Source organism: Cavia porcellus, unplaced genomic scaffold (genome assembly GCF_034190915.1).
Source record: "Cavia porcellus strain 051 isolate PalLab524CR breed Dunkin Hartley unplaced genomic scaffold, mCavPor4.1 scaffold_16, whole genome shotgun sequence".
Classification (NCBI taxonomy): Eukaryota; Metazoa; Chordata; class Mammalia; order Rodentia; family Caviidae; genus Cavia; species Cavia porcellus.
The window spans coordinates 6,907,767-6,930,332 of record NW_026947499.1 but is presented as its reverse complement, the minus strand read 5'-3'; the positions used below and the strand labels follow the sequence as shown (position 1 = coordinate 6,930,332).

Below are 22,566 nucleotides of genomic sequence, written 5' to 3'. Positions count from 1 at the left end.
AGTGCTCAGTCCCTGCTGTTCCGTGTTAACGGGATTAAAGATTGGGTGCTCACTACCCTTTATTATTTGCATTTTGTTTTTTTGAGATAGGATCTCACTAAGTAGCTCAGGCTGGCCTCAGACTGCCAGCTGTCCTGCCTCAGCCTCCTGGGTACTGAGATTATAGGTGTACACCTCCAAGCTTGGTCAGTTTTATTATTATTTATTTGAGACAAAGTTTCACTGTGCAGTTCAGGCTGGCCTCAAACTCCCTTTGTAGCCCAGGCCGTCCTGTAACTTGTGTCCATCCTCCTGCATCAGCCTGTGGAGTGCTGGGTTTACAGCAAGCAGTGTGGCACCCCCCGCCCCCCAGTACCATTTACCATTTACAAGTGCTCACAACCTCCGAGGTCTGATGTTTAATTGATGTATTAATTTGTTACTTTTTAAAAATTTTTTGGAACCGAGAATCAAACTCGACCTCATGCTTGCTGGGCAGGTGCTTACAATGCTGAGCTAAATCCTTAGCCCAATTTGTTCACATTTAAAAGATATTGCCATGGCAACCACTCCTGGGTCCTTCAAAAAATGGCTTCAAGCCCGATTCCCCCCATCCCCTGCCAGTGCTGGATTTGTGGCTGGAACCTTCCAGAGTGGGCACAGTTGGAGCTGGGGTGCACAGCTTTGCCTCTGCACAAAAAGGCTCCGAGATTTGCCTTCCAGGATTTACCTTCAGGGACACACTTGCCCCCAGTGAATCACCAAGAGATGCTTTCCAGCCAGTCCTCGGAACTCCAGCGGAGAAAAGTAGAGTTCCGAGTGCAATCTTTCCTTTTTTTTTTTTTGAGACAGGGTCTCACCATGTAGTTCAGGCTGGTCTTGAACTCACTATGTAGCCCAGGTAGGCCTCGAACTGTGATCCTCTTGCATCAGCCTTCTGAGTGCTGGGATTACAGTTGTGCATCACTGCAGCTGGTTCCACCTCAGTTTTAATCAGGCATTGCTTTTTAAGCATGTTCTCTTGCCCTGTCTATCTCCTTGAGGGAGAAGGCAGGAGGGTATCTGATGTGTGTGGTTCTGGAGGTTGAACCCAGGGCCTTAGCACTGAGCTGCATTCCTAGCTCTTTATTTATTTTTTATTTTTTGGGTACTAGAAATTGAACTCAGGACCTCAGGCTTGTCAGGCAGGTGCTGCACCACTGAGCTAAATCTCTGGCCCCTCTTTATTTTCTAAGGTCTCACTAGTGCTGGGATTGCAGGTGTGAACCACCATAGCAGGCCAGGAGAATGTGTTGTTGGGAAACCATAAAAATGGCTGATTAACCCAGGTGTGGTGATGCATGCCTGTGATCCCAGTACTCAGGATGCCTAAGCCTCCTGAGTTTGAATTGAGAATTCAAAAATCAGCCTGGGCTACAAAGTGAGCTCAAGCCCAGTCTGAACTGCAAAGCAAGAACCTGTCTCAAAAAGACCAAAAAAAAAAAAAAAAAAAAGGCTGATTGCCGGGCATGTTTGGTGCACATCTATAGTCCTAGCACTTGGGAGACAGGCAGGAGGACCACTGCGAATTCAAGGGTAGCTTGGGATACATGGTGAGGCCCTTTCCCCAACAACAACAAAAAATTGAATTAAAAACTGGCCGAGAGCTATGCAATATTCTTACATCTGTATTATAGCCATGTTGGGCTCTGTACATGGAAATCAGCAGGACAGTTCAGGTATCCGCAGATGCCAGAAGCTACCTCTGGCTCAGGAAGTCTTCTGGGGTCTGCCTCTGGGACAGTCCCTTCTGTGGTTGCAAAGCTGGGATGCATAGTTTACCTCCCAAGCTGGTGCTTACCTCCAAGGTGAGAAACTCCTCCCACCTACCCCCATTAAATCACAGCGTTCTGCAGGGTTCTAGAAATCATGAGCCCTGGATCTAGTGACCTGTGAAGACACCACTTGTTCCCTTCCATGGTGGCACATGGCCAAGGCCTGGGTTGTAGAATTCATGCTGAGGGCAAGTCCTACTTTGAGCATGCTTTAGCTGGAGCCCTGGCTGTTTAAACTGCCTGAGGTAGACGCCAAAACATTCATGAGCCCCACCTTTTTGATGCACAGGAGACAACATGGGTAAGGTACCTAAGAAGGCTGGGCATGGTGGGGCACCCCTGTAATCCCAGCACTCAGCAAGCTGAGGCAGGAAGATAATTTAAAGTTCAAGGCCAACCTGGGCCATTTAGTGGGACCCTATCTCGAAAACCCAAAACCAAAAAGGGACCTCAGAGGCAGTCGGCGATAGCACTCCGGGAACGGCGTCCTAGCATCAGTGCTGATGGAAAGGCAGGGTACACAGTGCTGAGTTGCACCCTGCGTGGCCACGTCCTGGCTCTGTAGCCCTGTGGCCTCACTTGGGGTCCTTTAAACCCCCAGAGCCTATTTCTGAAGTAAATTGAGGGATCAGAACAAGTCCTAGACTCCCCGAGTTACATAGATCTGTTAAGGCTCCAAACCTTATGTGTTCATAGGTGGGGCTTTAAGGAGTAACCTGGTCACGGGTGTGTGACACCGGACGGTGGATGTGACTCTGGACCATGCTTGTGTCAGTAGAACATGAGTGTGTGACACTGGACCAAGAGTGTATCAGTGGACTGTGGTTGTGTAGCACTGGCCCATGGGAGTGTAACATGGATCATGGGTGTGTGACACTGAATCAGCCACTGATGTCTGCATAGCTGATGTGACATTGGACGGTGAACCCTGGTGGGAAGCAGCAGGTCGCCGGGGGCGTGGCCTGGAAGGGCGCAAGTGCGTGCGTCCTTGCGTGCGTGCATCCTTGCGTGCGTGCGTCCTTGCGTGCGTGCGTCCCTCCACTGATCCGGCTCTGCTTCCCATCTGCGTTGACTTGAGGTTTTCCTTTCTGTGGTGGAGACCTTCGTAAACTGTGAGCCAAGTAAACCTTTTCTCCTTTAGCTTGCAGCCCGGGTATTTTGTCCTCGCCTCGAGGGAGTAACTAGGACGGGAACCGTCGGATGAGCCCTGGTGCCAGGAGTCCGTTCCGCGGGCCAGGAGGAGCCCGGCTCCTCGCCCCCCCCCCCCCACCGTCTGCTGCATCCCTGATTCCCAAGCACACGTTCTGTTCTCGTGTCTTAACATTATGAAAACAAAGTGAGCCTCAGAATCAGCAGCATGGACTTTGCAGTCCTTTTTCCTTTTATAGGACAGATACAATGGTGCAGACACTTAGACTGTGGCGAATACAGGACACAATACCCTTACATACACCATCGCAACTCTAAACCAGGCACGGCGAGACACACAGGGAAGCTGAGGCAATAGGGTCGCGAGTTCGAGTCTCATTTGGGCGATTTAGCAAAACCCTGGCTCAAAATTTAAAATTTTTGAGCCAGGCATAGTAGCGCATGCCTGTAATCCCAGCCCTTGGGAGGCTGAGGCAGGAGGATCGCCATTAGTTTGAGGCCAGCCTGGGCTACATAGGGAGGCCTTGTCTGAGGCTATGACTCAATGTGAAGGCCCTGGGTTTAATCTCCAGCATGACACACGCACACATAAAAGAGAGTGACCACTAAGTGAGCTATAGAAAGTATAAAAATCATTTGACTTTTAATATAAGATCATGGAAAGCAAGTCTGGAGAGCAGAATCTGATATTCACTAAATATCAGTGAAGTCAAAATCACCATTGCAAAGTCAATGCCATATTTCTTACTATCTTGTTTTTCTTTTCTCTGCCCCATCTTGTGTTGAGGGCAGTCTGCACACTGTGGCTGTAGGGCTGGCGGCCAGGCGAGAGGTGGCCCTGTCACACACACATTGCCTCTGTTCCCAGGCCTCCTTGCCGATGCTTTGTGTCCCCCGACAGACTTCCCTGGGGGGTCCAGGTCTGCACGAGGAGAATCACACGAGGACCTGCACTCCGGGGACAAGCAAGGGGCGCAGCAGAGACTGGCAGAGATGGCTCTGTAGTGCCAGGCAGATGTCGTCTCCTCTGATCAGGGCTGCTGCTTGACTGGCCTTCCATCTAGGTCTGCTTCCCTGACCGGAAAGCGAACCTGGGCGGAGAGAAAGGGCAGGGTGAGCAAACTGTGGGCAGCTTGTGAGGCCCAGGGACTCTAGTACTTGTTCAGCTTCATGCGTTCGTTTTGTTTCCAAACTTTTTTTGTTTTTGGCTGAGACAAGGTCTCACTATGCAGCCCAGGTTGGCCTCAAACTCATGGTGATCCTCCTGCCTCAGCCTCCTGAGTGCTGGATTACAGGTGTGTGCCACCATGCCAGGCCCTAAACTTTTCTTTTTTACTTTTTATTAGTCCATGTTTGCAGTGCATGATTGCATTCATCCTTGGGAGCTGGTATATGAACACATACTTCTTTTTCCTCCTCTTCCTCCATCATTGATTTCCTTCTATTATGTATGGCTTCCTAGGGGACAGGCACACTATTAATATCTCTTTTTATTCCCTTCAGGTACTAGGGATTTAACCCAGGGGCTCAGGTATGTTAGGCCAGTGCTCTTCGGCTAAGCTACAGCCCAGAACTTTCTGTTTACTTTTTTTGAGACGGGGGCTTGCCAACTGCCTGGCTGTCCTACAGTTTGCAGCCCTTCTGCCTCTGCCTCCCTAATAGCTGGGGTTACAGGTGTGCATTCTCACGTCTGGCTGATTCATGTTTAATAAATGAGCAAACTGGGGTCCTGGGAGGCTAAGCAATGAGCCCAGGGTTGCACTGTGGGCTGTGTGACCAGGAGTCTGGTCCAGACCCACACAAGTCATGGTGCTGTCCCAACAGATGGTGTCCAACATTTGTTTTTGTTTGTGTTTTAAATTTTAGGAGGATTTATGGTAGAGGAAAAAATAACCTTTCGTGGTATCTATAATTTGAAAACAGAGCTGGTTGTAGTGGGGGTATATGTCTATAATACCATCATTCTGGGAGGCTGAGGCAGGGAGATCACAAATTCAGGTCCATCCTGGACAAAAACCTATCTCAGAATAATAAACAAAGGCCAGGATGCAGCTCAGGGCAGAGGCCCTGGATCCCATCCCTGGCACTTTGTCCTGGGCATGGGATGCAGGTGTTGGGGACCTGCTGGCCCCTGTCCCCTAGACCCACACACACGCTTCTCCCCAGCCACTTGTTCCTGAGGGGAAATGACACCCCCAGTTCACACCAGAAACCTCAGGCTGTGCGCCATTGCCCCAGATGTACCCCTCATCCCACTGCCCATCACCTGCCTCTGCTGCCTCCAGCCGGGCCTCAGTCTCCCCTGCACACATCCTCAGCCTGCCTCAAGCACATGCCTTCTCATCTTTGCCACACTGGGCTCGAAATCCAAAGAAGAGACAAAAGAAGTCCTCTAGAGCCTGTTGTGGGGGCACAGACTATAATCCCCACACCACTGGAGGCTGAGGCAGGAGGATTGCAAGCTCAAGCACAGTGTGGGCAACTTGGAAATTCAGTGAGATGCTGAATCAAAACACAGCGACTTTAGAAAGGGATGGGGGCGTAGCTCAGTGCAAAGGCCCTGGGTTCGTTCCCCAGTACTGGGGAATAAAAACCCTGTGTTCCCCCTGTCCACTTTGAATAAGACCCCAAACCTTATCAGGCTCCAGTGGCCTCTCCACGCTCACCTCCACTCCACGCTGTCCAGCTACAGGAAGCCGGTTCCCTAAACCATCTGTGGCCTCCACGCCCCCATCCTGCCTGTCTTCAGCCTTTGTTGTCTTTCAGGGCTCAGTTTAAAAGTCACCTCTTCCAGCGGCCTTCCAGGACTGCAGCCCAGCCGTTATGGATGCTCGGTCACTTAGGGGATCTGAACTAGCCTGTGGGTTTTATTTCTGCTGCTGTTTCCGGTCCTGTTGTCCATATTAGAATTTTTGGGACTTGCAAACTATTGTGCCCCCAGCACTTAGAACTGATTTTATTTTATTTTATTTTTTTTTTTTTTTTTTTTTTTTTTTTTTTGTCTTTTTCTTTTTTATCGGTACCGGGGATCGAACTCATGACCGCCTGCTTGCAAGGCAGGTGCTTACGCCGCTGAGCTAAATCCCCAGCCCCTAGAACTGATTTTAAAAAAAGTGTTGTATTTTGTTTTAAGACAGGGTCTTGCTACATAGTTCAGGCTGGCCTTGAACTCACTGTGTAGCCCAGTCTGACATCAAAGTCATGGCAATCCTCCTGCCTCAGCCTCCTGAGTGCTGGGATTACAGGTATGCACCGCTACGGTCAGCTTTTTATTTCACATTGCCTGGCCCAAAACCCAGGCCTCGTGTCCTGAGCCTGTCTGTGTTTTCTGGGTTCGTTTTTGTTGTTGTTGCTGTTTGATTTTTTGAGACAAACACATTCTGTATCACGGACGACCCTTAAGGACATAATCACAGGTGACAGAAGCCAGGAAAGCAGACCAACAAATGACCTCAGAATAGGTCAAGTCACAGAAAGGAGACTCAAGATAGCCAGTGACTGGAGGAAAGGAAAATAAAGTATTATTGTTCATGTGTACTTTCCTTCTGAGACGATGAAAACCCTTGGAAGTGAACACTAAGGATTCCAGCAGATCGTAAACTGAGCAGGATGTGGTGCACTCCTGTAATCCCAGCCCACAGGAGGCTGGGGCAGGAGGAGTCCTCAAATTTGAAGCTGCCCTGGACTATGTACCAAGACTCTATCTCAAAAAAAAAAAAAAAAAAATTACAATGAGCAAGAAAGGTGTTTTCCACTAACGGTGCTGGGCAGGACTGCCCCAGACAGCTTCAGAGCTGGGGCATCCGAGGACCTGAACCCGCTGTCAACACAGGCGCAGAGTGAGATGCTTCTCTAACTGTGACTTAGCGTGAGACAACCACGTATGCGCTGGGCAGGCCTGCATGCAGGAATGTAAATAAGTGATGACAGCATGTGTAAGAATTAAACAATAAAGACGCAAGTTGCTCTTGTGCTCTGCTCTGCTCCTTGCTGTTGTGTATTGCTGATGTCTTGCACAGATACCTTTTTTCTTTTTCTTTTTCTTTTTTTTTTTTGTCTTTTTCCTTTTTATCGGTACTGGGGATCAAACTCATGACTGCCTGCTTGCAAGGCAGGCGCTTAGGCTGCTGAGCTAAATCCCCAGCCCCGCAGATACCTTTTTTAATCTCAAAGCTTCACCTGCAAAAATCTGCGCCCGCCTGGCCCCAACAAACACAGGCTGTGGGATGAGGCAAAAATCATTCACTGTACCCTACTGCTGAAGTTCAAAAACAGTTTTTAAAAAGCAAAAATGCTTACATGCCTTATACAAGGACCAAAAAAAAAAAAAAGCAAAAATGCTGGAAAGGAACCCAGTGATGTAGCTCAGTGGCACAGGCACCTGCCTGGCAAGCACAAGGTCCTGAGTTCAATTCCCAGTACAAAAAAAAAAAAAAAAAAAACAAACCCACAATGGAAAAAGTGGCGGTGCCTATAATCCCACCTCTCTAGGAGGCCAAAGTGGGGTGACTGCTTCAGCTCAGGAGTTTGGAGCCAACCTGGGCAACACAGTGAGACCCCAAGACAAGAAACAAACAAACTAGTGAAGGGTGGAGCACACCTGTGACCCCAGCATTCAGGAAAGCTGAGGCAGGAGGACTGCAAATTTGAGCTCGGCCTTGGCAATGCAGCAAGTTAGCAAAACTCTGTCCCCACAAAAGAATTAAAATTAAGAGGGCTGGGGATGTCACTCAATGTGAAGGTCCTGGATTCAATCCTCATGAAAAAAAAATAAGAACCAGCAGCTGCCAGCCACATGTGCCCCGATCCTGCCCTGGGGACAGAGCCCTGGGACTGCCAGGGTCCTGAGAGGGGCAGGGCCAGGAGCCCCATTTCTCTGTTTATCTTTTATTTATTGATGAGTGGCCTGCACGGTGGTCACATCCATCCTGGGGAGCCGTGCAGTGTGTAACCCATCTTCCTCCTGTGCCTCCCCCCTTCATCTCTTGGTCCCCTTTGCTTTTTTGCAAGCAAAAGCTCTATCTCCCTATTTCCTATTCTTTCATTTTTAAAAAATTACTCATACGTTGGATTTCTCATTTAAGTTATGCAACGTTTTAGCACACGTCTGATTTATTTCACTTAAGATTATGGTCTCAAAGTGTATAAAATGTATAAAGATATTGGGAAATGGGAAGAAAATGTTCAACTGAGAGGAGGAGCAAAGGAGGGGGAAGGATTGAAAGAAGAGACAAGAAAAAAATAGGTGGAGAAAATGGAACTGAAGCTTTTGTCAGTAAGGAGGGGGAGAGGGGTTGAAGGGAGGGGAAGGGCATGGAAAAAGCAGCAAACTACGTACAGGTGTAAATTCCCTGTGATAAACATTATCATTTTGTAGATTTATAACATATTGATGAAATTTTTTAAAACGCCAAAAAATATACTTTTGGACCACAGCTAGGGATGATGGCACAAACTGTAATTCCAGCCCTGGGGAGGCTGAGGCCGGAGGATTGCTGTGCCATTGAGGCCAGCTTGGGTTCCACAGCGAAACCCTTCAGGCTGGCCTCAGGGAGAGGAGACCTCCCCAGCCCCTGCCAGCATCCCTCCCTCAGCCCCTGCCCGCCTCATTCAGCAGCAGAAGGGACACAGGTGACTCACAGCTTCTTCATGATCGTCCTCTCCCCCTTGCCCTGCTCGGGACCTCTGGCCCTGGTGACACTGGTCTCTTTTGCTTGTCTTCCATCCGGGGTTTCTCTTGGGGGAATCAGGCCACTGGGGAAGGAGGGCAAAGAAGCGGGTTGTTTTTCTGCAGGTCTCACATCTACACCACTGCGGAAGTGCAGGGTCCTAACGCTTAACTGTGACGCAGGCAGCAGATTCTGAAGGATTTGCAGGCCAGCGGCTCTGTCATCCGGGCCTTGCTCTTTCCCGGCTGTGGAACTGGCTAGGAACCTGAGCTCCCCACTGCCTTGGCACAGACGCATATACATTCTCTAGTGTGAAAGCCCATTTCCCAGCCCACATGGTGAGGAGAGCAGCAGCTTCCTCACCTGCTGCCTGCTGGGTGCAATGGTGCATGCCTATGAGCCCAGCACTCAGGAGGCTGAGGCAGGAGGATCGCCATCAGTTTGAGACCAGCCTGGGCTACACAGCAAGACCATGTCTCAAAAAAAAAAAAAAAAAAAAGGTATCTAGGGGCTGGGGATTTAGCTCAGCAGCATAAGCGCCTGCCTTGCAAGTGTGCGGTCATGAGTTCAATCCCTGGTACCGATAAAAACGAAAAAGATTAAAAAAAAAAAAAAAAAAAGATATCTAAAGAAGCCCAAGTGCAATAGGCATTTTGTGGTGTGCCCGCTGGTCAGTTATGCCCACCATGCTTCCTGCTGAGCTGACTGGTTATTTGTTTGTTTTTGATACTAGAAATCGAATTCAGGGCCTCACGCTTGCCAGGCAGGCACTGTGCTGCTAAGCCATGTCTCTGGCCCTGAATTGACTGTTTTTGAGACAGGGTCTCACTCAGCAGCCCAGGCTGGCCTCAAACCGATGGTGATCCTCCTGCCTCAGCCTCCTGAGTGCTGGGATTACAAGTATGCACCATTGCACCTGAACTGAATTAAACCCCCCCAAAATGCCTGTGTTGGGGCCCTCACTTCCACATGGCATTGGACAGCGGGGCCTTTGGAGGTGATCAGGTGAACTGGCTCATGAAGGCGCGGCCTCCTGATTTGGTTGGTGCCGTATAAATGATACCAGCGCGCTGGGAGCAGGTGGCGGGTGCCTGTGACCTCACCTCCTCAGGAGGACGAGGCAGGAGGACTTCAAGTAGAAGCCAGGTCAGGTAATTGAGCAAGACCATGTCTCAGAATAAAAATCGAAGAGGGCCCAGGACGCGGGTCAGTGGAAGACCACGGGCCGTGTGTTCAGTCCCGGGATAAGTAGCGTTGCCCAGTTTCTCTCCCCTGTTGTCCCTAAAGCTCAGCAGTGGAGAAGCCATGACGCCTTCTGGTGTGTCACTGCGGCCCCGGTGCCCGGGCGGGCTCTGGTTTCCCGCAGCCTGTGGACCCAGGGGCACCTCTCCAGGGGCACCCAGGTCTTCACGTCACCTCTCTGTGACCTTCCACACAGCCCGATGGTCTCAGGTGGCAGCCAAGGGCCCAGAAACCACAGCGTTGTGGCCTCTTACGGCCTCAGCCTCCGCAGCCCAGCTTACTCCTGTCCTGACCCCTGCCCACTGGGCCCGTCAGAGGAAGGAGAGGCGAAACGCTCCGTTTTTGTTTGTTTGGCTGTGCTGGGGATTGCACCCAGGGCCTTTGCACTGAGCTACATCCCCAGCCCAGTTTGACTCTCATTATGGGGGTCTCACCAGTCACTAAATTGCCTAGGCTGGGGTTGAATTCAAGACGCTCATGACTCATCCTCCTGGAGTGTGGGGGTGCAGCCAGTCATGCACCATCACATGCAGCTCCCAGGTCCCCAGCTTGATTTCCTGGGTCTGCACTGGGCAAGCAAGGACTTTTACTTTCTGTTTTAGTCGCTGCTGTGCCCTCAATGCCCAGAAAGTGCCCAGCACATAGGAGATATTCAGGAAAAGGACTAAAGAAACCTAGGAACAAGTAACCAGTGAGGAAAGCAGGCCGAGTCTGGCCAAGCCTGGGCAGTGCAAGCGCCATATTAGTGGAGCCCAAGCATCTCCCAAGCCCCGCCTCTTCGATGGCTGACTGATGGACTGACCAACTGGGGAGCTTGTGCTGCGCTGTAGCCCCGCCCACCAGGCTCCCCACCTCCTGTAGCCACGCAGCTCCTCCTGGGCCAGCAGCAGCTGTGCCTTCAGGGCATTGCGTTCCTGCAGCACCTCCTTGAGCTCCTGCAGCGTGAAGCGGGGCCGGTTGGGGTCGGTGAGGTCCACCACCATCTTGTCGGGCCCCAGGTCCACCTGGAAAAGAGGACACCACTGACACGGTTTCTCCGAGCAGGCTGCAGCCTAAGCAGTGCTGGGGATGCAGACAGTCACACAAATATAAAGGCTAAAAAGTTCTAAGAGATGTGTCCAAGAAAAGGGCCAGGCGATCCCAGCACTCAGGAAGCTGAGGCAAGAGGACTGCTGCAAGTTCAAGGCCAGCCTGAACTACATAGCAAAATCCTGTATCAAAACAAAACAAAAATCAGTCCTTAGAGCTGAAAATAAATTAATTTTTTAAAAAGCACGGATTCCAGGAGATGTCTGCATGACCATGTGTTGGGCGCAGGCGCTCAACATACCATACCCCACCCGGGACTAAGGACCACGCCAGCTTCCGCAATGCGCTACATCCCTCTTTAAATTAGCCAACCCGTGCGCACTTCGTGCTCACTCCATACTCTGTGGCAACTCCTGATTGGCCACAGCTGGATATAGTAGCCAGAGCCTGCGTCCCATTCTCGCCCTGCTTCCTCGTGGCAGCCTGTGATTGGTCACGGCCAAATATATAAACCAGAGCCCCTGTAAATAAACCAGCAGTTAACTGTCGCCCACAAGAGCGTCTCCTGTCTCATTGGGGAGCTGCGCCGGTCAACCATGTTCACACTAGCATGGCACACGACAGCCAAAAGGTGGACGCAGCTGTGGGTGCAACACGCAATGCTGGACAAACAGAACACGATGTACACCCAGGGCCTGAAAAGAGAAAGAAATTCAGAGGTATGCCACAGCGGGGGTGAACCTTGAGGACTCTGCCTTAAGCCAAATAAGCCTGCCAATAATAACCATTACTGTGACTCCAGTAAGTGCTCATAGACAAAAAGCCAGCCAGCCATGGTGGAGCCTGCCTACAGTCCCAGCGACTCAGGAGGCTGAGGCAGGAAGATCAGCTGAGCCCAAGAGTTTGAGGCCAGCCTGGGCAATACAGCAAGACCCCAACTTTAAAATTAAAAGAAAAACAGCCCAGCTGTGCAGGATGGTGTCACTTCTGTCCTAGAACCACTGTCCGCCTCGTCATGATTTTCTGCTGTCTGGTGTCCAAAATGACAACCAGTGAGGTGGCTCGAAGAGCCTGGAGCCCTGAAGCGGAAGGGAGAGGCGGCAGATAGAGTTACTGCACAGCGAGCTGCCCTTCAGAAGGAGAGGGCAGTTTTGCAGGCAACACTGATAGAAAACACTTGGAGTTGAAAACAGTAAACTGAGGGGCCGGGGATTTAGCTCAGCGGCATAAGCGCCTGCCTCGTAAGCAGGCAGTCGTGAGTTCGATCCCTGGTACCGATAAAAACGAAAAAGACAAAAAAAAAAAAAAAAAAAAAAACAATAAACTGAAAGAAATAACTGAAGAACTAAACAGAGCTAATTCAGGCAGAAATTCAGAAGGCAGCGAAGCAGACACTGCCGGCCCTACCGCTGCTACAAGCCAGTCCTGCCACTGCTCACAGTGCGGTGCAGTCCACACCAATCACCTCCACCGCCTGGTGCCAGGGAACAGGTAGGAGAACAGAGGAGGAGGAGGAGGAGGAGGTGAAAGGAGAAGAGCCAGCTCCAAGCCAACAGATGCTTCCGGCTGGGTCTTGAAATGGCCGCATCCTTTATGCAGGAAGCAGCCTGACAGACACCGGCCCAGGACAGCTGTCAGCATGCTGCTTTCGGACACAGGCAAAATGCCACGGTGCTTTTGCTCTGCACCCTGAAAATGGCTCCTGTCTTGGGCAATTCACCAGAGAAGGCTGAAATCCTGGCTCCTCCTGACAGGATCTGAGACACAGAATTACTTTATTTATTTATTTATTGGCTTTCTTGAGACAGGCTGGGCACAAACTCATGGTGATCCTCCTGCCTCAGCCTCCAGAGTGCTGGGATTATAGGCATGCACCATCACGCCCGGCTCCAGAGCTGCTTTGGATGCTTTTGCCAGACAGCCTGATGAGGGGCTAAATCCTAAGAAGAAGATTTGGGAGCAGATCCAGCCTGAGCTGTATACCAGTGATGACCCTGACCATGGACAAGGGCGTCCCCTTAGAGGGGGAAAGGGATGGGCAGCGGGAGGGGAAGGGAGAGGGGGAAGGGAGTCCACAGGGTTCAGGCCATGGCAAGGATGGGATCAAGTAAAATCAGACACTGCCATCACCAGGACACGCAAAACACTAATAACATATAAAAGGAATATGAGCAAGCGTGGTGGCACATGCCTGAGGCCAGGGCATCACTGAGAGTTCAAGACCAGCCTGGGCTACAAAGTGAGCCCAAGGCAGCCTGAACTGCAGAGTGAGACCCTGTCTCAGAAGACAAAATAATAATAATTATTATTATTTTAAAAATAACAGGAATATAATGAGATAGACAATTCTTTTTAAGAAAACGAGACATTGTTGATAACCTTGTACTCTGTTTTACATCATGTGCTATGTCTATCCTTGGTTTTGACTGACAGCTTTGTTTTGCCATATTTGACTTTATTCTCTCCCCCAAAAAAAAAAAAAGTAATAAGAACTAAGGAGTAATAAAACCCAAAATGTGTAAATTTTGTTGTAAAAAAGAGAGGGGGGAAAAAAGTACTCTAAAGGATACAACAGCAAGTGTGTTTAGGAGTGTTAAATAGCTGACTATATTAATGTTTTTGGATCATTGAACAGAGCTGTTTGCAGTCTCTCTGTTTGAATGTCCACTTTGTATGCTTTGATACCGTGATTTGAGCAACTATCTCTAAGATGATAATATGTAATCTATTAACTGGTGATTTCTTACTGGTTTTTTTTTTTTTTTTTTTTTTTTTTTTGTAGTTCTGTATTACTTGAACCCTTACACCGCTTTGTTTTGTTTTTTCTCTTTTTCCTTTTAAATAAAATTTAAAAAATAATAACAGGAATATGTCTGTCTCTTCTTTAAAAAAAATAACCACAGGTATGATGGTGCACTCTTGAAATTCTAGGCACTTGGGAGACTGAGGCGGGAGGATCACAAGCTTGAGTCCATCCTAGACAATCCAGTGACTGAGCAAGACCCTGTTTTAAAAAGGTCGGAAGATGGAGCTCAGTGCCAAGGCCCTGGGTTCATCCCCCAGTCTTGCAAAAATAAACAGATAACAAACGAAAACCTTTTAAAAACAAAAACAGAAGCCCAGAAAGTAGAAAAGAGCTATGGGGTAGAGAGAAATAGGGTTTCAGTTTGTCGAGATGATGCATTCTGGAGATGAACAGGGAGTGTGATCAGCGGCACCTGTGTGTGCACTGAAGAAGGTGAAGATGGTAAATTCTGTAAAATGGGTATTTTCTGTGCCATCACACCCAGCCTGATTTTCCTACAAAGAGAAATAATTCAAAAACAAAAGCCAACACAGCCTATCTCAGTGAACTGTCTGGTGGCACTAACTGTTGGCTCTTGGGCTGGGGATATAGCTCAGTGGCACAGTGCCTGCTGGGCAAGCATGAGGACATAAGTTCGATTCCTGTACCAAAAAAAAAAAAAAAATTGGCTCTGTCTGTCCATGCCCTCTTCCCAGCCCCCATTCTTTGTCTGGCCCTAGACACTAAACACAGGACCTGCAGGCTGACCTCTGGGCCCAGCCCTTTTTATTTTTTATTTTGAAACAGTGTCTCACCAAGGGGCTGGTTGGGCTCCAACAAGTGATGCCCCTGCCTCAGCCTCCCACAGTGCAGGAATCCTAAGCATCCACCGCCATGCCCAGTGCCTCCTCCCTCCTCTGGGGCCCTGGGAAAAATGTGCCATCTCATCTCCTGCCCAATGACACTGACCACTGGGTGTCTCATGGACGTCACCCAGCCCCTGTGCAGACCATGGGGCTCCTCCCCATCACGAAGTGTGGCAACTTCTGAGGCTGTAATTCAGTGCCAAGCCCCTGGGTTTAATCCCCAGTACTACAGAGTGGAACAAAATCAAACTTCGTTGTTTCACCAGTGCTGAGTTTATAGTTTGATGCTTATTAGCACAGCTATACACCTGGATAGCCACCATGAGGTGAGACAGAGCACATGCATGCCTTTGTGTGTCCCTCTGTACCCTTGCTCCTCCCTTTCTGCCCCTTGTGACTAAAACTGCTTTCCCCATTCTTGATTATTTTTTTTTTTTTGTCTTTTTCCTTTTTATTGGTACTGGGAATCGAACTCACGACTGCCTGCTTGCAAGGCAGGTGCTTATGCCGCTGAGCTAAATCCCCAGCCCCTCCATTCTTGATTTTTTACAAACATATACAGCAGATTCTCTTCTGTGCCTGGGTTCCTTCTCTCAACCCATCCCGCATGAAATTCACGCATACCACTGTGTATGTGTGTCAGTGCTCTGCTGTTTTTCATTGTTGTGTAGAATTCCAGGGCAGAAATAGACAACTCTGCAAATCTATTCTGGCAGGGGAGATGGCACATTCCTGTAATCCCAGCTATTCAGAAGGCTGAGGCAGAACGATTGCAAGTTGGAATCTAGTCTGGGTATCTTAGAAAGACCTTGTCTCAAAATAAAAACTAGAAAGAGGAAGGATGTAACTCAGTGCTAGTGGCTGCTTAGCATATGGGAAGGCCTGGGTTCAATCCCCAGCACGAAAACAAAACAAAATTAACCACCAAAAAAACTCTCCTCTTCTGTTGCACACGGGTTATTTCCGGTGTGACACAATGGTGACTACTGCCCTTGAACAAATCTTTCCATGATCACAGGCACAAATTCCTCTTTCTCACGAGGTGACACCTGTTAGGCAGCAGCAGCCTCTTGAGAGCGCCTGTCACACATGCAGATTCCAAGGTCCCACTGGGTTCTGGGGTCAGGCAGCCCGGCAGGGACCCGGTGGTGTGTGTTTTAGGGACCTGCCTGGGTGGGAGCCTCTGACACGTTTCTAATCTGAGGACTGGGTACTTGCACTGAGTTTGTTTCTTTGTGTGAGACACGGCCAGGCTACGTAGTGCGCGCTGGACTAGATCTCACTCACATGTAGCCCTGGCTGGCCTCGACCTGGCGGCGATCGTCCTGCCTCAGCCTCCCGAGAGCCAGGGGACTATGGGCACGTGAGGACCTTTCTCCCCACTCACCTGGCCGCCGGCCGGGGGCGCCCGGCCGCGCAGCGCCCGCACCTCCTGCTGCAGGCTGTCGCGCTCCAGACGCAGCGCCTCGGCTGCCAGGGCGCCCTCGCTCACCAGTGTCTCCAGCATCTCCAGGACGCGCACGATTGTGAACTGCAACTGTGTCACGCGGGGGTCGCTGCCCAGCGCCATCAGCTCGCGGCCCACTACGTAGGAGATGTCATACACATCCTCGGCGGTCAGCTGCAGGGCGCTCTTGCCCAGGGCGCCCTCGGGCCCGGCCTCGTCCTCGCAGTCCTCCCCTTCTTCCTCGCCTTCCTCGCGCACCCGCGGTTCCTCCATGGCCCCCGGCGCCCCGAGGCCGCTCTGCCTCCACTTCCTCCAGGCATCAAAACTTTCCGGAGCCCGCCGCCCAATCAGATGCCAGGCTGCATTTTCCGGGAGGCGGGGCCTCCAAGCTCCGCCCCCTAGCAACGCCCGCGTCTCCATGGAGACGAGGGCGGGGTTTCCAGCTGCTTAGGGAAAACCGGGTGGGAAAAAAAACACTCGATTTTTTTCCCCTGGTAAACTCAAACTTTCCAGCCAGAGAATTTGCATCGTGCCAAGCGTAGTGGCCCAGGCCTCTCATCTCTGCACTGTGGGAGGCTGAGGCAGGAGGACGGAAAGTTCCAGCCCAGCCTGGACAACTTGGCAAGACCCTAACTCAAAATAAATTTTAAAAGGGCTGAGGATGCAGTTTGGTATGAAGGCTCGGTGCTGTGTAAAAACAAAGTAACAATGGAACTTGCATGGTGGGAGAGGGAGGAGCCGGGTCTCTAGAGGACGGTCATTTTTGGCAGAACAGGAAACAGCTATTGCTGGCATTGCTCCCAGGACACTTGTCACCAGGGCCTGTGGCATCTAACTTTGCTGTGACCTAAATACACTGCAGGAATGAATATCTCCCCGCACTACTCACTTTGCTGATTCCTCAGCTCCTCCCTCTAATGAGCACACCAGCGCCTTAGTCTTAGAAAGTTGATCCTCTGGGCCTCAGTTTTGATGGTTTTTCCGCCCCTATAAAATTTGCCAAATCAGCCGGTACTCAGGAGGCTGAGGCAGGAGGATTGGGGTGAGTTCAAGAGCAGCCTAGGCTACAAAGTGAGCCCAGGGCCAGCCTGAACGGCATAGCAAGACCCTGTCTCAAAAGGACAGGCCAGGGATGTAGCTGAGCTGCATACTCACCTGCCTGGCAAGAGCCAGCTCAGGAGTTTGATCCCCGGTAGAAAAAAAAAAAAAAAAAAAAACAATCGCCAAAAGCAACAAGCATACCAACTCCATCTTTCTTCTCCCCTCAGCCCCAAATAAACTTCCTCTTTCTCTTCTCCAGCGCCCCAACCCTCCCCACAATCAGCTGCTAAAGTCACCTTGCCTGCCTCCCAAACTGCACCTGCAGCTGGACCTAACAAAACCCCACCTCCGCTGTCCTGGTTAGAGGGAACCTGCAAGCTCCTGCAGCCCTCCCGTGCCCACAGTAAAGGCCTTCTTAGGGTCGGGGGTTGGCACAGCGGCCTAAGTGCCTGCTTAGCAAAGGTGGAGTCGTGAGTTTAATTCCCGCTACCAAAGAATAAAAGGGGCCTTCTTATCTCTTCACCCCTCAATTGCACAAAAAAACCCTAACAGACTGGTGCTCCATCCAACACCAGTCTGCCTGGATTCTCACTGGTGAGTCACTTTTTGCCTCAGTTTCCTGCCTTGATTTCTGGTTTTCTCTCAAAATCAAGGGTCCTCCTCAGGATTCCTTGTTCTCTGGGTGACGACCCGGAACAGGCCCCAGGGAGTTCTCTGGCTCTCGATGCTGAGAAGGGTGAGGGCTCTCCAAGGGCTTGTGACTCTGCCTTTGTGGACTTTGGCTCAGCTTTGATTGTCCACCACGTGAAATGCTTCTTCCTGCCCACTCCACTGCCTGTTAAAACAACTGGACACGTAGGTCTCTGATTAAATCCCCTAAACCCAACGTTTCCCCTTCTGTAAAACGAGGGCAATAATTATATTCACATGCCAGGTAATCCCAGAGCTTGGACAGCTGAGGCAAAAAGATTGTTGGGAGTCTGAACCCAGCCTGGGTTACATACCAAGACTTTGTCTCAAAAAAAAAAAAAAAAAAAAAACGCTAAAGTAATAAAATGATAGAAGCCAGCCATGGTGGTGATGCACACCTGTGATCCCAGCATTTGGGAGGCTGAGGCAGGAGGATGGCTGTGAGTTTGAGGCCAGCCTGGGCTGCAAAGAGAGTTCAAAACCAGCCTGAACTGCACAGTGAAACTGTCTCAAAAAGAAAACAGGGGCGGGGCTGGGGATTTAGCTCAGCGGCATAAGCGCCTGCCTTTAAAGCAGGCAGTCGTGAGTTTGATCCCTGGTACCGATAAAAAGGAAAAAGACAAAAAAAAAAAAAAAAAAAAAAAAAAGAAAACAGGGGCTAGGGGTATAGCTCAGCGGCATAAGCGCCTGCCTTGCAAGCACGCAGTTGTGAGTTCGATCCCTGGTACCGGAAAGGAAAAAGGAAAAAGACAAAAATAAATAAGTAAAATATAAAATCCTCCCAGGATTTGCCCAAGTTCTGATGTCACCAAAGGTGACATGAAATTCCTAAAGTTTTTTTTTTTTTAGTTTCTCCGAGTTCTGAGAAATTCCTAAAGTTTTAAGCAAGTACAGCAGTCAGCCATGACAAACCGATCTTTGAAAGTTCTCAATTCAGACTTCTTCTTTCTTTTTTTTTTTTTCCAGTTCAAAAGATTCAACCTCATCACAAATAAATAAATAATGAAGCCAGACTCTGGCTTTACACCAAATAGAAAAACTAACTCAAAACGGATTTAAAAATCCAAATGTACAACCAAAACCATAAAACCCGTAGAAGAAAACCAACAAGAATTGCTGCGTGTCCCAGACGAGGCCATGATTTCTTGGCTATGATATCCAAAGCACAGGCGACACAGGAAGTGACAACTTCTGTGCTTTCCAAGCTACAATTAATAGAGGAAAAAGACAGCTAGTGACGGTGGCACACATCTGTGACCCCAGCACCCGGGAGCTGAGGTGGGACGATCACTGTGAGTTTGAGGCCAGTCTGAACTACATAGTGAGACCCTGTCTCAAAAAACAGACAGACACTAGAGTAAAGGGGCCGCCCAGAGAGAGGGCGCAGCTGCGGGGGAGCACGTTCCTAGCATGCTGCAGCTCTGGGTTAGATGCTGAGCACCGGAACAAAGCAAACGGAAAAAATGTGTTCATGCCAAGTGTGGTCCCAAATGCCTGCAATCCCAGCACTTGGGAGGCTGAGGCAGGAGGAAGGCCATGAATTCGGGGCCACCCTGGCTACGTAGTAAGACCCTATCTCAAAACAACAATAAAAACATGTTTATGAGGATGTGCAGACATTGGAACCCTGGGTACTGCTGGCAGGATGTGTGCAGTGTCTCTCTAGACACTGTGACATAGTGGCCTTGGACATGAGGCCGCTTCTCCAAACACACCAGTAGAACGGAAGGCCTGATCCCCAACCTGTGTTCCTGCATACTGGTTCACAGTCCCTGCGACCCTTAATCACAACCTTCAACTGGCTGGGTGCGGCGGGCAGACCTGTAATCCCAGGACTCAGGAGGATGAGCAGGAGAATTGCTGTGAATTTGCCGCCGTTCTGGGATTCACAGCAAGACCCTGTCTCAGAAAACAAAAAATACACTGAGTGAGTGACAGTCGCCTGCGGGATGCCATTCATTCACACGCAATGTCCGGGACACTGAGCCCACAGACATGGAGACGGCTTGGTCCCCAACTTGCCCCTGCCACAGCTGTTTGGTTGGGGGATGGGAGGAGCTGCTCCTGCCTTTGGGGCTCTGTGGGCAGTGGAAATGTTCCGATGTCAGGTGTGGTGATGGCTTCAGACTCTGAATTCCTGAAACCATGGAACGGCATAGCTCAGCCAGCTAATCTGTGACATCTCACAGAACAGTGCAGGCAGACAGACAGACAGATAGAATGACACGTGGCACTCTCGGGTTGTGTCTCTTTTTAAATATTTATTTATTTATTGAGCCACGGTCTCACTCTGTGGCCCAGGCTGGCCTGGACCGCATGGAACTCCTCCTGCCTCAGCCTCCTGAGTAACAGGATTGCCGGTGTGCACTACTACACCCAGCTAACATCATGTCATTAAAATGCCGGAATGAGTGAGGTGTGCTGGTGTATTCTTGTAATTCCAGCACGTGGGAGGCTGAACCCCACAGAGACCCTAGTTCAAAAAAAGGAACACAGGTTTGTTTGTTTGTTTTTTTTTTTATGGGTACCCAGAGATTGAACTCACGACCACCTGCTTTCAAGGCAGGTGCTTATGCCCCTGAGCTAAACCCCCAGCCCCAAGAGCACAGGTTTTCAGGCTGGATGTAAGAAGTGTGGGGCCTGGAAGGCCCTGGGCACCTCCAGAAACAGGAGCCAAACGCAATGCAGCTCTCAAGCCGCTGACTTGGAATTCAGGGTGGGGTGCAGTCTGTGTGGGAGAAGCCCACTAGGATCCCAGTGCACAGGACTGAAAACCAGGCTGCTGTGGTGTGGTTTCGGGGCCAGGGCCAGACCCCTGGGGTTCCCATCTTAGCTCTGCCACTTGAGAGCCAGTGGGCCTCAGGACAGGCTGGCAAGGTCGCTGTGAGATGCTTGACACCGTGCCCGACCCACTATACCTAGAGCATCGGCCACTGTTCTTTTGAGACAGTGGCTCCTGTGGCCCTCAGGCAAGTCTTGAACTCACTGTGTGGCCCAGCTCAAAAGTATTTCAGAAGAATGGTGTGGTGGGCCGGGTGCAGTGGTGCATACTTTAATCCCCGCACTCTGGAGGCTGAGGCAGGAGGATTACTGTGAGTTTTCGGCCAGCCTGGGCTACAACATGACTTCAAGTCCAGCCTGAACTGCAGAGTGAGACCCTGCCTCAAAAAGAAGATGACAGGGGGCTGGGGAACTAGCCCAGCGATGAGCACCTGCTTGGCTAGTGCAAGGTCGCAAGGTCGTGAGTTTGATTCCTGGTACCCTCTCCACCCCCCCCCCCCAGAGAAAAGACAAAAAAAGAGGACCATGTAGTGGCTGATGGACTGTGTCCGCATGAGGAAGTAACACCCACCTAGACGGCCACAGCATAGTTCTGGGTGTGGAGACCCAGCCCAGGGAGGGTGTCCCGGAGTCCTGAAGAGGGGACATGCAGGAGAATGGCCACCTCTGTGTCCCTGGGGGGGCACCTGGGACGTTATCTTCCTCCCAGCTCCCAGGGCAGACAGCAGCCCTTTGGCCTCCTGATGAGGACTCAACTGGGACCTGGACCCCGCAGTGATTAGCCTCGGCCTCTGGGGCTCTCCCACCCAACCCTGGCCGGCTAATGAGCCAATCTGTATGTTCTTCCACGTCTGTGTTCAGCCTCTGAGCTGAACTAACCCTGCTCCCTCGGCAACAGGAACCCTCACCCAGCCCAAGAGAACAAAACAGCCCGGTTTCCTGACACAGAGAGCCCACAGAAGACACCGAGCCCCTGTCCAGGTGCAGAAAACCACCGACGACATCCTGCACTGGCCTCAGCCACCCCTGAAAGTCCCCAGCTGTTACCCGGTCATTGAGCTCTCAGCACACCTCCCCTTCCCGCCCAGAACCACCCATAACAACGCCCGCTCCCCCCACCTGGCCTGCCTCAGTGGACTCAGCGGTGCCTCAGTTTACCCTAGTGCCCTGTATGAGGTGACAGTTGAGGTCTCCTTCCTCAAGGGTCTGACCTCACCCTCCCCAATCCTTCTGGGTCCACTGCTGAATGGGGCCTCTGACTGTGCCTCTCAACTCACTGCTGGTCTCCATCCTCCCTTCGGGTCAGGTGAGTGTCAGGTGAGGGTCCCTTGCTCTCTGTTCCTGCCCTCGGTGATTTTCAGAACTCAGAGCTGTGTGTCTGCGAACTCAGTGCTGGTCACTGTCATCCATCCGGGAATCAGACACCCTGATGGCCACCCAACCTCAGAGCCACCTGGCTTAGTCTCCCGCCCATTTGGCCTCAGGACACTGACCGATGACCCCCTTCTCTTCTCGGGTCGCCCCATCCCACTGTAGTCCTGGTCACTGTGGGGATTGTTCCTCTGTTCCCACCTCCTCCCCGCTGGCTTGCATCCTCAAAGGCCTTAAACCTTTCCGTCTCGCTCCCAAACTAAAGCCAAAGTGCCTCATTTTCTCCTGCAACACAGGCTGGCCAGCCTAGACCTGGACAGTCAGTCCCAGTGACCGGTCATCAGGACATGTGACTTTTCAATCATGCAGGGTCTTGACAATCGCTGTCACAGCCTGGGGAAGTGGGCTGGGGTCCCACACGCCCTGGCATATTTTGCTGTCCGCCAGTTCCCCTCCCTGTGCGCCTCCTATGATCTGGCTGAACTCCTCCCCCTCTCCACGTCCCTCCTGCACCCCTCTCTGGGCCCCCCAGACCCTCCCTAACTCTGCCATCATCCAGACCCCTCCCCTCTGCCGGCCAATCTCTCTGCAGCCTTGAAGCCCCTCCAGCTACCGAGCACCATTCACCTGCACCCCTCCCCTGCCTCACCTCCCCAACCCCCAATTCTCCCCCACCATAGCTCCCCATATCTCAACCCTCCCT

The 22,566-nt window shown here is 50.9% G+C and overlaps 1 protein-coding gene across 2 annotated transcripts; it reads right to left on the bottom strand.

Annotated features, from left to right (window-relative positions):
- Positions 1 to 3,552: 3,552 nt before the first annotated feature.
- Positions 3,553 to 16,320, bottom strand: Rilpl2 (Rab interacting lysosomal protein like 2). 2 transcript variants are annotated; one of them, XM_003462907.5, is made up of 4 exons: positions 15,921 to 16,314; positions 10,706 to 10,857; positions 8,583 to 8,696; positions 3,553 to 4,033 (listed from the first exon to the last, which is right to left on the bottom strand). In XM_003462907.5, the coding sequence occupies exons 1-4, from the start codon at positions 16,251 to 16,253 to the stop codon at positions 4,003 to 4,005; spliced, it is 630 nt and encodes a 209-aa protein (XP_003462955.1). In that variant the 5' UTR covers positions 16,254 to 16,314; the 3' UTR covers positions 3,553 to 4,002. The 2 variants fall into 2 exon arrangements, with proteins under 2 accessions (XP_003462955.1, XP_063081580.1); XM_063225510.1 differs by lacking the exon at positions 8,583 to 8,696 and having other exon boundaries at positions 15,921 to 16,320.
- Between the last annotated feature and the right edge of the window lie 6,246 nt (positions 16,321 to 22,566).

Coding starts and splice junctions, on each gene's coding strand:
- Rilpl2 (XM_003462907.5), bottom strand. CDS start 16,253: ATGGAGGAACCGCGGGTGCGCGAGGAAGGCGAGGAAGAAGGGGAGGAC. Junction 10,858..15,920: donor CGCCCCCGGCCGGCGGCCAG/GTGAGTGGGGAG, acceptor CCTCTTTTCCAG/GTGGACCTGGGGCCCGACAA. Junction 4,034..8,582: donor AGGACGATCATGAAGAAGCT/GTGAGTCACCTG, acceptor CTCTCCGCCCAG/GTTCGCTTTCCGGTCAGGGA.